Source organism: Helianthus annuus, chromosome 7 (assembly GCF_002127325.2).
Source record: "Helianthus annuus cultivar XRQ/B chromosome 7, HanXRQr2.0-SUNRISE, whole genome shotgun sequence".
NCBI classification, from domain to species: domain Eukaryota; kingdom Viridiplantae; phylum Streptophyta; class Magnoliopsida; order Asterales; family Asteraceae; genus Helianthus; species Helianthus annuus.
In genome coordinates this window covers 54,692,822-54,705,944 of record NC_035439.2, presented here as the reverse complement: position 1 = coordinate 54,705,944, position 13,123 = coordinate 54,692,822, and the positions used below count along the sequence as shown (strand labels likewise).

General features: G+C 40.1%; 1 protein-coding gene across 1 annotated transcript; it reads right to left on the bottom strand.

The window, feature by feature from the left end:
- Window positions 1-1,364: 1,364 nt before the first annotated feature.
- Window positions 1,365-3,070, bottom strand: LOC110866424 (zinc finger MYM-type protein 1-like). The gene is made up of 2 exons (XM_035974906.1): window positions 1,446-3,070; window positions 1,365-1,368 (listed from the first exon to the last, which is right to left on the bottom strand). Exons 1-2 carry the CDS (start codon window positions 3,068-3,070, stop codon window positions 1,365-1,367), a joined length of 1,629 nt encoding a protein of 542 aa, XP_035830799.1.
- Between the last annotated feature and the right edge of the window lie 10,053 nt (window positions 3,071-13,123).

Sequence of the window (13,123 nt, the reverse complement as noted above, 5' to 3'; positions counted from 1 at the left end):
CTTACCCCTTTCGATAAAATACCCTGACTTCCTGGACCTTGCGCCGTCTACACGGGATATCCCCTGGCCGCGTAGAGATAGGAAGCGCAGGTAAACCTTGGACAAATACCAAAGGTACAAGTGGCAGAGTAGTGGACCAATGAGCGTCCAACAGGCTGTATCCGATCATGTTGCACGATGGACAATCGAATAGGGGACAAAAAGGTACGCAAGGACGCACACGTGGCACCCATCAGAGCGCGCCGACCACTGCTCCACGATCTCCACTAAGCTGCTGATGACAGACCAGGCAAAAAGGACAACGGTCTGGACACATGGATCCATTCAGCGTGCGCCAGCTACCATCTCGTCTGCAAGCACCAACGGTCGTGGCAGAGGGATAAAATGGATACTCCTTGTTGTTGACTACAGGCCAAGGCCCATCAGCCCATCTTCTTCACAAACCACCTCGGCTATAAATAGTAAACTTCACCTCCAGGTTTAAGAATCGCTCTCTTGCTTCTCTCACTTAATACACACACTATTATCCTCAAAACGAATACTTATTCTCAAGCTGGAGGGTGGTTACTGTGAGGACCAGTGGCGGACCCATAAATTTTTTCATGGGGGTGCGGAAATTTTTTTAAAATTTTAGGCGTCTAGATATATACATAAAAAAACCGGTTCCGGTCGGGTCATGTAAAAAAAGAACATCAAACTTCAATTTATATAATCATCAAAAACACGTCAAATATTGTTACAAACATATTTAAAAAGTCGCCCTACGGGTTTTCATTTTTTGAAATCTATCCAAAACATCATCTAGAGGTACTTTTTTAAGCAAGTCTTTCTCTATATAACATATACAACTATCACTTAAATTCTCATCGCCAATCCGATTACGCAAGTCGGTCTTCACATTCTTCATTGCCGAAAAACATCTTTCAACGGTTGCGGTTGCGACGGGTAATACGAGAACAAGCTTCAATAAACGATATACCAATGTAAAAGTTACGTGAATATTTGTTGAAACCATTAACCTTACAAGACTTGACAAACCATCCAAGTTGGCGAATTGTTTATCTTTTTTCACAAAATCAATGTAGTTTCCGAGTTGAACCGGAAGCCTTCGTTTTTCGGCTTCATCGAAATCATATGGATACTTTCCGGCTAACTTTAGTATATATGGAATGTCAAACGCACTAAAATTATCACACGGACTCAAACAACTCATACAAAGAAGTAGTTCCGATGTTACCTCGTTAAAACAGTTCCCAAATTCTTGAATTTGCAAATCTAGAACCGCATTGAAGCAATCATACTCGTAATAGTGCCGATTTGAGATGTTCGTCTTTCTTCTTGGCCATCTTGGGTTAATATATTCTTCATCTAAATTTTTCACCTCAAGTTTATACATGTCACAAAAAGAGTTAACCTTCTCCAAGAACTCACTAAATCCTTCCAACCTAAACTTTTCAAGTTGGTTTTTTGTGGAAGAAACCAATTTAACCGCATTCATCAAATCTTGTTCTTTTCTTTGTAGACATTGGGACAATGTGTGTGTGATGTTTAGAATATGCTCCATCAAGTGTATGTAAAATACAAAGTCGTATTTTTTCATATCCTCTAGAAGTCCGTCCGCTTGTCTACTACAAGGAAGAGTTTGACCCGTTTCTACTATACATCCAAGAACTTCCATAATGTTTGGATATAAAGTAATCAAACGCGAAAGCGTTTTATAGTGGGAATTCCAACGTGTATCTCCAGGTCTTGAAAGTGCCATTTCTTGATTCAACCCACTTCCGGTACAAAGCACGTCTTCCATTTTTTCCAATTGTCTTCTTTGGCTTTCACGAAGCATGTCTTGTCGCTTGGAAGATGCACAAACGGCATTTGTTAAACATGTTATCGTTTCAAATACTCTCCAAATAGGTGTGTGTTTGTGTGCAACCGCCACAACAACTAATTGAAGTTGGTGTGCAAAACAATGAATATAGAAAGCCAAAACATTTTCCTTTAAAATAAGAGCTCTTAAGCCGTTAAACTCACCCGACATGTTACTTGCCCCGTCGTAACCTTGGCCTCTAATCCTTTTCAAACTCAACCCATAATGTGCTAACATATCATCAATAGCCGATTTAAGTGTTAATGCGCTTGTCTCTTTGACATGAACAAGCCCAATAAAACGCTCCTTAACAATCCCAACTTTATCAACATAATGAATAACAACCGCCATTTGTTCTTTTTCTGAAACATCACATGATTCATCAACTAATAAATAAAAAACATCATCACCATGATCTTCAAAAATTTGTTTAAGCACCTCTTGAGCATAACAATGTTTAATGTCCGCTTGACTTTTAGGACTAGTCATTTGGTTATTCGCCAGTGCATTCTCTAAGATAACCTTACCAAGCTCTTCATTCATTTCACCCATTAGTTCTAAAAGCTCTAAGAAATTTCCTTTATTTAATGAATCTTTTGACTCATCATGACCACGAAACGCCAAACCGCCATTCAACAACCTTTTTCCAAGCAAAGTAGAAGCGCTTAATCTAAGTTTGTAATCACGTTTCTCCTTAGGGGTCCTTTTGTCCCATTGTGTGTTTACCGCTTGCTTTTCGTTAAGTAAATCGGCACACTTTTGGAAACATTTGTTGTGGGCGCTATTAACTAACCCAACATGTTTTGTAAGTACCTCATGTACTTTTTTCCAATTGTTATACCCGTTCAAAACAAATGTGTCTCTATGATCACCAAATTCGGACCTAAACAAGTAACAACATAAGCAAAACACACGATCCGATTTTATACTATACTCTAACCATCCCTTGTATTCCTTTCGGTCATACCATTCTTGTTTGAATTTTCTCAACTCTTTACCTTGAAACGTTGATGTTGGATATTTAATACCCGTTGGTTGACATGGTCCTCTTAGTAGGTATGCCCTTCTAACATCATCTCGTTGATTCACGTTGTATGATGCTATCGCCTTGCGATCATGAGGATCCGAGGGAAGATCATTCACATCAACAAAATCAGAAGATGATCCAATTTCATCCGCTTTCCTCTTGTTGAGAAATCGCGCCATAACATCTTTACTCGTTGTGCCTATCACATACAAAATAAACAATTTAATATTTAATCAACAATTTAATATTTAATCAACAATCGGAAGATGATCCAAAATAAACATTTTATTATTAAATATTAAATTTAACATTTAATAATGAAATCAAGTTGAACCTATAAATCAACAGCAACCTTTTTTAATATTTAATCAACAATCCAGTAACTTCTTTATAATATTTAATAATAAAATAAACCCTATAAATCTATTTTCCTAATTTTCTACAATTGTCATTTGCCGTAACTTTACAACAGCAACCTTATCAACATTCAACAACCCTATCAAAAACCTTATCAAAACCTTATCGATTGGCCGATTGGGTTTATTTGGGTAATTGGGTTATGTTTTGTTAATTGATTTTGTTATTTGGGTTGGGTTTTACCATAAACTTATTCAATTGGGCTTGATGTTGGGTTATAGGAATACAAGTTTTATTTAAAGAGTAACTTGTTTACATAATTGGGTCGGGTTTAAATCCGTGTTCACAATTTTTTTATTATATAAATTCCTAACATTTTTTTTCTAAGGGGTGCGGTCAGAATTTTCCAAGGGGTGCGGTCGAATTTTTCCAAGAGGTGCGGTAGGGATTTTTCGCGAAAAATAACACTAAATTTTTTTTTTCAAGGGGTGCGGCCGCCCACCCACGGGCTCAAGTAGGTCCGCCCCTGGTGAGGACCGGGAATTCGGCTCGAATGAACTCGCTCGGGTCTGTCGGTTCCGGTTCTGTTCCTTGATTCTGACGGTTCGATACCATAAATTACTAAGCCCTACCTATCTTTACTAAAATGCCTAAGATTAAAAATGCACCAAATTGATCATTCATTAAAATGCCTAAGATTAAAATTGCACCAAATTGATCATTCATTATGTGATTTTTTGAGTTTTTTCTATTATTATTATTTTAGGAATGAGGATTGGTTTTCTTACTTTCTTTACCCTTTGAGAGCATTTGATAAATTGGGACAATACATGAAAAATTAGAATGGCCATTATTCACCCAAGATGTCAACCAATATTAACCACGTCGTGTTCCATGTCTCAGCACGTGATACCTACCTCATGCACGTGGACAAATTTAGAAAAACTGCCCATGTTACCGGCAACTAACGGCCGTTTAAGACTCGTAGTTTAGCCGCCATTAAAATAGACATCCAAGTTGACTTTATGTCCTTTGGTTTTACTTTCCTTTCAAATAGTTTATACAATGATGACATTATTATTATCAATATGAAAGGTTGGGTATGAGGGAGGATAGTTTCCAAAGTACTATCCTCTACATAAGCGCCACATAGGCAAAGGAGAAGGACCCTCCTTTTGGAAACTATCCAAGGGTGTAGGGATGCTCCTCCTTCATTTTTTTATTATTATTATTTATTTGATTTAATTAATTAATGAAAACAAAGTAAATAAAAATTAAAAAGTTACATTACGGGTGTGTAACCAGATGACAAAAACGGTTGTGAACTTGAGTTGGGATTATTTGGGTTGTAGAGATCCATAATTTTTTTTAAGATTGGGAGAGGTTTTTTTTTATAAAAATGAGAGAAAAGTGGGAGTAGTTTTGTAAAAAAGTGGGTGAAAAGTGTTGAATTTGTAGTGGTGGGGTGAATTTTTTTTTTAAATGTTGCAAGTTTACCGTTACATGGCCCACCACATTTAATAAAAAATAATATATATTCAAGGAGAGAGAGAGAGAGAAAAAATAATAAAAAACCCACATGGCCCACCACCCTTTAATAAAAAAATAATAAAAAACCCACATGGCCCACCACCCTTTAAAAAAAACAAAAAAAAACCCACATGGCCCGTCTTCTCCGTCTCTATTCCGATGGAAGTGCCGCCAACGTGCCCAGGTGGGTGGTGTGCGACGTGCCTCCGGGACGACGACGATCCGGGGACGACCCCCATACCGGATGGTCTAAAGATTAATATACCCAAATGTCAAATTTAGTAATGATTAATTAATTTATTATATTATTTTATTATAAAGTTACAAGTAATAATTATGTTTAAAGTAAAAAGGTAATAATTATGTTTTTTATGTTATTTTATTTTATAATACTTTTGTTACTTTTTTATATTTTTTATACTATTATTAGTATGAAATATCAATATTAATAAACGAAGATGAGCGGAAACAATCAACAACACATGAACGAAGTTTGAAAGAGAGAAGGATAAGTTATTAATGATTGGTACCTGATCGTTGTCGGAATAACCCATGTATAGTTAACTGTCTGTCTTCTCATTATACATTATTTTATTCTAAAGTCAAAAGTAATAATTATGTTTTTTATGTTATTTTATTTTATAATATCTTTATTACTTTTTTATATTTTGTTATACTGTTATTAGCATTAATATTAATATTAATACATAAATAATCAAGACACTTTATTATAAACATGAAAATAAAAAAGTTCATCATAAATAAATAAATAACGAGTCTCTAATAAAAAAAAGTAAACGTGTAAACATTATTAATATTAATAGTATTAAAACAAAGCCGTAACACCTCGTAAAGTCACGTCCAATGATGTATTGACACGTGTAATAAACCCTAATAAAGTCAAATGTTGAATTTAAGGGACTATTTTTTCGAAAAGTCAATAACTTTGATTATGAAAGGACCGGAAGTGTTATCATGCTTAAAATAAGTCTTTGAATAACCTCTTACGGTATTTATATTCACAAACGAGCCACTTGTTGATCGAGTGTAGCCATTTGCATAATTAATTGAAAGATTGCGCAATGAAGGGTTAAAAGCGTCAACATGTTAATTCTTACCTCTGAGTGACCTTTTAACAAACCGGGAGCTTCATGATATTTGATTATACTCTCGGGAATGCCAATTATTGACCATCTAAGGCTTTTATGCCTTTAAGCGACGTTACGCGCAACTTTGCAAGTTTAAAGGTTTAAAAGCGTCAATATGTTTAATTATACCTCTGAATGACCTTTCTACGAACTCGAAGCATCGTGATGTTTAATAATACTTTCAAGAATGCCTAATATGGATTGGATAAGGCTTTAATGCTATCAAACGACGACATACTCACATTCTAATCCGGTCTTCGCTTAATCTTGCGTTTTGAACTGTAAACATTTCCTTAAAACTAACCGGTCTAAGTTACAACTTAAATAAGACCCGTTAGGAATCTAATAGGTTAATAAAACCTTCGTTCCAGATTGAGAGCCCCAGTAGAGGTACTTGTGCTTGCTGATTTGAATATACGGCTGAGAATAAAATTACATTTTAGCTCAGGTAAATACTTTTGAGTTATTTTCCGTTATACGGGCTTGGGATACGCTATTATAAATATACCGCTTGGTCGGGTGTAGAAACCTTTTAATCGGAGATGATTAAATTGCATAATCCCGTTTTAATCAGTATTGCTTGATAACAAATAACATTGGGGGTTAATGACCGTGTCCTGGATATCATTGGCTCATTTAAAAAGTGAAAATGGCCACAACTTAAGCACAAGGTGTAGGCATAACACCTCCTGTTGTGTATGTAAAAGATATATTCACTCATGAGGTAACTTCTTGTGAGTTATATTTGTGGTGTGTCGATTAATCTTGATCGGTTGTATAAGCACCGACCCTAAATGTTGGACAAACATGTAAATCAGATACAAGATTGTTATTAATATAATTGTCCCAAGATATAAAAGAATATTTGTGTAACACCCCGTGTTTCGAAAGTCAAAGTCAAAGTCAAGATTGAAGTCAAAGGAAGAAAAGATTGCTAATTGCAATCCGTCTCTCCTTGCTCAATTCCTTTTTTGACTTCTTTGACTATAGTTAGCCTATCTTATGTTTTACGTTAGTTGTATTATGTGGAGTAATTAATTATAATCGCAGTAATCGACGAACATCTATCGTTACTAATCGCTTTACGACTGTGCATAATAGGAAGTAACAATGCGACAAAGTCAACTAAACACTAATCAATCTAATCTAATCAACATCGCGCTCGCAACTCGAAATACGCATTTTAGTGATTGTTATACGTGTGTGTGTGCCTTATGTGTTACTTGTGCATGTTTATTTATGTTATGTGTGGTAATCAATCGAATCGCAATCGAATTCAATCGCAATCGCAAAACGAATACGAACTAAGGATGATTGCATGTAGATATAGTATGATAATTAGTGAAGAAGAGACAACGCGAGATATGAGTAGTTGGGATTAAAAGTAATTTGACAAGGAAACTCTATCGTATCGCAACGCTCGCAATCGAAATCAAAACAGCGAAACTCGTCGGACCGAACACTCGAACCAGGCGACCGATCGATCAGGCAACCAGCCGATCGACCAGCCGCCCGTTCGGACTGCCGTCCGATCGGATAGGCTATCCGATCGAGCTGCTTGGCCGATCGGCCAGCCCTTTCCTCTTTTGGAACCTAATAAATACCCCTGTCACTTCATACTTTCTATTTATGGAAACTCTCTGACCGACCAGCTCGTGCTCCTCACCTTTTCTCAGATTTCTCTCGATTCCGGTAAGATCTCGTCCTAAATCTTGTACTTTCTTGACCTACACGCACTCCTACACCTTTCTATCTTTTGAATCTTGACTTTTAACCGTGAAATCACCAAGATTCAAGTTGTTCTAGGATGACGTCATCATGTGTTCTTGAAGAACTTCATGTTTTGGCCTCAATTCACCAAGAACAACTTGGATCTAACCGATTACCATATAAACAAACAAGATCTTTCATAGATCTAAACATAATCACAAAGAAAAGGATTGAAAGATAGTTTTTCTAACTTTCTTTCAACTCTTTTACACTCAATGCCTTCAAAACCGATAGAAACGGAGCTTGTGCTGACCTACTACTCATTCTAGTAGTTGTGTGGCTCGAGATTCGGGCTCTATCCATGAGGTTTACCGATTTTGGGTTAAACGTGAACCACCGTCTCGAACAGTCCACTAATCGGGTTTGGGTGATTCCTGTCCGATCAGGAGAACCAAGTATTGACAAAGTTCCTGTTGTTTGACTCGTTATCAAAATGCCTCGATAAAACGACAAACAATCAAACAACCAAGTGTAAGACGAACAGGACGACCAGGACGAGGTGCCGTCCGATCGGACTGCTGTCCGAACGAACAGACACCCGAACGACCGGTCAGCCGAACGGCTTGCATCTTGGGACCCACACTTAACCATTTTGCCAATCTATGGAGTTTGGGTGTTGAACGAATCGCTGTCCGATCGGACGGCCGTCCGATCGAACTGCCGTCCGTATTATGAAACACTTAAGCTTCCACACTTAAACAATTTTCAACATGTTTAATGCACTTGGAATGCCACCCGATCGAACTGCTGTCCGATCGAGTGACAACCTGCTGTGGACTTTTTCTCGCTGAGGTGCCCAGCCGAACGGGTTGCCGGCCGATCGAACGACCGTCCGATCGACCGACCTGGAAGGTAGAGACACTTCAATGTTTTCAAATGCTACAACAAAAACTTCAAAAGTCAAACCATCATACACAAACACATCCTTCCCAAAGGAAGAACCAATCCACTCAAACGGCCGTCCGACCGGACAGTCGTCCGAACGGACAGTCACCCGCACGATCAGCTGTCCGATCGGACTACCAACCAATCGACCATCTGTTCGACCCACCAACACTTGTTTTCGTTTTACGCGTCACTTACCGTTATGCTATCGAACTATTCAGGCTAACCCTACTCTCAAGCGCTCCGTTCAATCCGTCCAACCGCTGTGAGTATACTCAATCCCTTTTTGCTTTACACACTTTTGGGTGTTACATACATTACTTATACGAAATCACATCGAACAAACTACGCAATACTTTTAAACGCTAACCATTACCGCATGTTATACGTGACTTAATGAATGCTTGTTGTTATGTTTACACATGGAATGCTGTCTACCTGCCTTAGCAATGATAGTACTATAGTTTGGACTCAGCACCCGTTCACACGGGGGGTTGTTAAGGACAATTACTTGCATGGATTACAGTGGTGATCATGTATTGCGAACTGCCTTGGGCAGTCAACCCGCAGTCATTGGTATCGATAGGTTCATGTCGATAACTAACATTCTTTGTTTTCCTCTGTGTACGTGCTGGTTATGCGTAAACTATTTCGAACTATATATGTTATTATCAAACTTGTAAGCTCTCCTTTACACTATGTGTATTGACTTTATTTTAACCTATGTGACAGGTGTTTAGGATGCTTATCTGCTAGGAAAGCGAGGCTAGAATAAGGTCCTAGAGGCCAACAAATAGTTGTCTGTACAAATGAAACCTGAGTTGTCGGAACAGAACTATTTTCCTAGATTTTTGTCTGTAATAATTGTACTATTTTTTATGACATGGTATGGGACATGTTGTTTTAAGTAACTGATAAATATAATTGTTATGGAAACTTCTGGACAATCTATTTCGCTCGGTGCCATGCCTCGATGTTACCACCATCGGTTGGGGTGTGATAGATTGGTATCAGAGCCATAACTATAGGGAATTAGGCAAGACTCGACCTAGTCCGGGTCGATGTCTTAGAGACCTAGTCTATAGTTAGGACCCATAGACCGACTCATGCATGTCCAGTAGGGATTTTGTAGGAGCTTACTTACTATTCTTCGCCATTCTCGCCTAGGCTACACTATCACTGCACTCGAATTTCCAATTATGAATAAGAGATTAAGTCAGGATTAGGTGTGAAAACCGCAAACTCTCGATTAAATTGCTTGTTTGATCTGTATTTATCTATAAAATGCGAGAATCCGCATTGAACCAGGAGTGAAATCCATACTTTAGCGCGTATTTTCGTCCCTATTTTATTAAAAATCAGAAAGAAGTTGTCAAGCTAGGGGTGAAACCCTAACCTTGACGGCTTGTTCATGGTTTTACAAAACTCTCACCAAAGTCTCGACGGACTCCAACGACCTGAACTCACAGTATGATTAGAGGGATGTGCGCCGGATGCCCAAGAATCGAGGCAGAGGCCCAATCCTGAAAGTCAAAATGTGTACAACAAGTCCTTGAGAATAGTCGAATCGCTTTGGATAGTCAATGTCTAATAGCCGCAGACAATCTATTTCTTGATTTTTATGTGTTTCGATTCTGAGCCCGCAACTGCTGACTTTGATGATTCGTTGATTTTTTGTGTTTTTATGTGTATCTGCCTGTTTATGTGTTTAAATTTTGAAACTTAATTGATTTTTGCTCTCACTTCGATCGACACGCACGACTCGCACTGCATATTCATCTCAAAACGTTAACAAATCTTTACTACTACAAGGAACCACTGTACGAAGCTCGTTATACTATACGATTACGCTATACTAATCGCTATGCTAAACGCGATCGCTACGATTCGACAATCGCGGACTTTGAATGATAAGTTCCCGTGTTCTGACTGCCTCTGTGATTACATGTATATGTGCTTCTGTGCTTCTGTGCCCTACGTGATTACGTGCTTATGTGCTACGGTGTTTATGTGAATCTGTGGTTTCATACCTATGTGTTTATGTGAATATGCGTGTTACTGAGTTTTAGTAAGTAATAAGCGTGTGAGGTGAGATTCGATTTACGACGTGTCTGAGACCTATGACAATGTCTGCTGCAGACAATGTCGACTGGACCATCATCTGGACCTCGTCAATCACGACTCACTCGCCAAGAACAACAGGACAAACGCCTTGCTGCCATCCTCGCTAAACAAGTGCCCAAGGTTGTGCCCCAGATCGTGAGCGAAATCTATGAGAACGTCAGCAAATCGTCTGAGGAGTCTAGAACCGAAGCTCCTAAAGTTGCTACCAAGACTGCTTTCAGCTTCAAGCAGTTCAAGGCTTGTGGTCCAAAGGAATTCACTGGAGAAGATGGCCCAACGGCTATGTTTCAATGGTTCGATTCTGTCAAAGTCACTCTGCGCCAAAGCGGCTGTCCTGAAAATCTCCGTACCCTAAACGCAACTGGCGTCTTCCAGTCCCGCGCACTAGACTGGTGGACGGCCGAATGAAAAAAACGCAGGAATGATGCAGCTTATGAGCTGACCTGGGAAGAGCTAAAAGCCATCATGATGGACGAATTCTGCCCTCCCCATGAACGCCAAAAGCTGGAGGACGAGTTTTGGAACATAAAGCAGAAGGATGGAGACAACACTGCCCTGACTGCTCGCTTTAAGCAGCTCAGCATCATCTGTCCCGATCAAGTGAAGACGTCTGATATGGCAATCAAGAAGTACATCCGGGCTCTACCCGACTATGTTGCTGATTTTGTTCATGCCGCAAAGACAGCAACGATCGAGGAAACTTATCTGCTTGCCGCTGAAATCAACGACAAGCGGGTAAAAGCTGGTTTTTAGGATAAGCCTTCAAAGTCTCTGAATCAAGCTACCACCGCATCAACCGCTGAAACCGCCGCTGCTCCCTCATCAAAGTCCTCACGCCGCAAGAAGAAGAACAACAACAGCAGCTCCAGCAACAAGAACTGTGTTGTCACCACCACTGCTGCTCCTCTCCAAGCCATACCGACTCAGCAGCAGTCTCACCAACGCCCAGCTCCAATCACTTATGCACCACCTGCAAAGCGTGCATACACAGGCCTCCACCCGGTTTGCCCAACATGCTCTTATCATCATCCGGTGGGTCTTGCCTGTCGCTTCTGCGCCCACTGTAACATGTACGACCACTTTACTGTCAACTGCGGTACTGGTCCCCGCAACACCGCAGCTCCTGCCACAGCTCATCAAGCACTGCTCCCAGCCCCGCAAGGCCATCACGCGGCTCAGGCACCCGCAATCAACGCCCGAGTCTGCTTCGCATGTGGTGATCCCAACCACTTTGCGAACATGTGTCCGAACAGGGTTGTAAAGCAAGAGCCCCAGCAGCAGCAGCCTCATCAGCAGCAACAGCCACAGCAACAACAGCAAGCAACACGCGCCAGAACCTTCAATATCAATGCACGCCAAGCCCAGGCTGACAACAACATGGTTAATGGTACGTTCCTTGTGAATGGTATATATGCATCGTGTTTGTTTAATACTGGAGCCGGTAATTGCTTTGTATCGTTTGAATTCGAAAAGCTCCTTAGTCGTAAGCGCTCCCATCTCCCCTCTACGTTCGATGTATAAGTCGCCACCGGAAGAACTATCACCGTTAACTCTGTTCTTCGTGATTGTACTCTTGAGCTCAACAATCACGTATTCCCAATCAACCTTATCCCGATGCAACTCGGAAGTTTTGACGTCATAGTAGGCATGGACTTTCTTCGCGAAAACCATGCTGAAGTTGTGTGCTTCGATAAAATGATTCGATTCTCGCTCGCGAATGGTGATTTATTGTGTGTTTATGGCGAAACTGCTTCGAAGGGTCTTAAACTCATGTCATGTGTCCAAGCTAGCAAGTATCTTCGCAAGGAATACAGAGCTTTCTTGGCTAACATTGTAGTAGCGGAGAAGGAAAAGAAAGGGAAGACAGAAGTAAAAGACGTCCTTGTGGTCCGTGAATTTCCTCAGGTTTTCCCTGATGATCTTCCTGGACTACCACCAAGTCGTGATATCGACTTTCGCATCGACCTCATTCCTAGAGCCAACCCTGTTGCCAAAGCTCCTTACCGACTCGCACCGTCCGAAATGCGGGAACTCTCGAATCAGCTTCAGGAATTACTTGAGAAAGGCTTCATTCGCCCGAGCACCTCTACTTGGGGCGCACCAGTCCTTTTTGTCAAAAAGAAGGATGGGTCGTTTAGGATGTGCATCGACTATCGGGAATTGAATAAGTTAACCATCAAAAACCGTTACCCCTTACCTCGCATCGATAATTTGTTTGATCTGCTACAAGGTGCTACGTGTTTCTCGAAGATCGATCTCCGTTCAGGCTATCACCAGCTGCGTATTCAAGAGGAGGATATACCCAAAACCGCTTTTCACACTCGTTACGGCCACTATGAGTTCGTTGTTATGCCTTTTGGTTTAACCAACGCACCTGCGGTTTTTATGGATCTGATGAATCGCGTGTGTAAACCTTAT

Bases quoted from the DNA above. Each gene is read 5' to 3' on its own strand.
- LOC110866424 (XM_035974906.1), bottom strand. From the start codon at position 3,070: ATGGCGCGATTTCTCAACAAGAGGAAAGCGGATGAAATTGGATCATCT.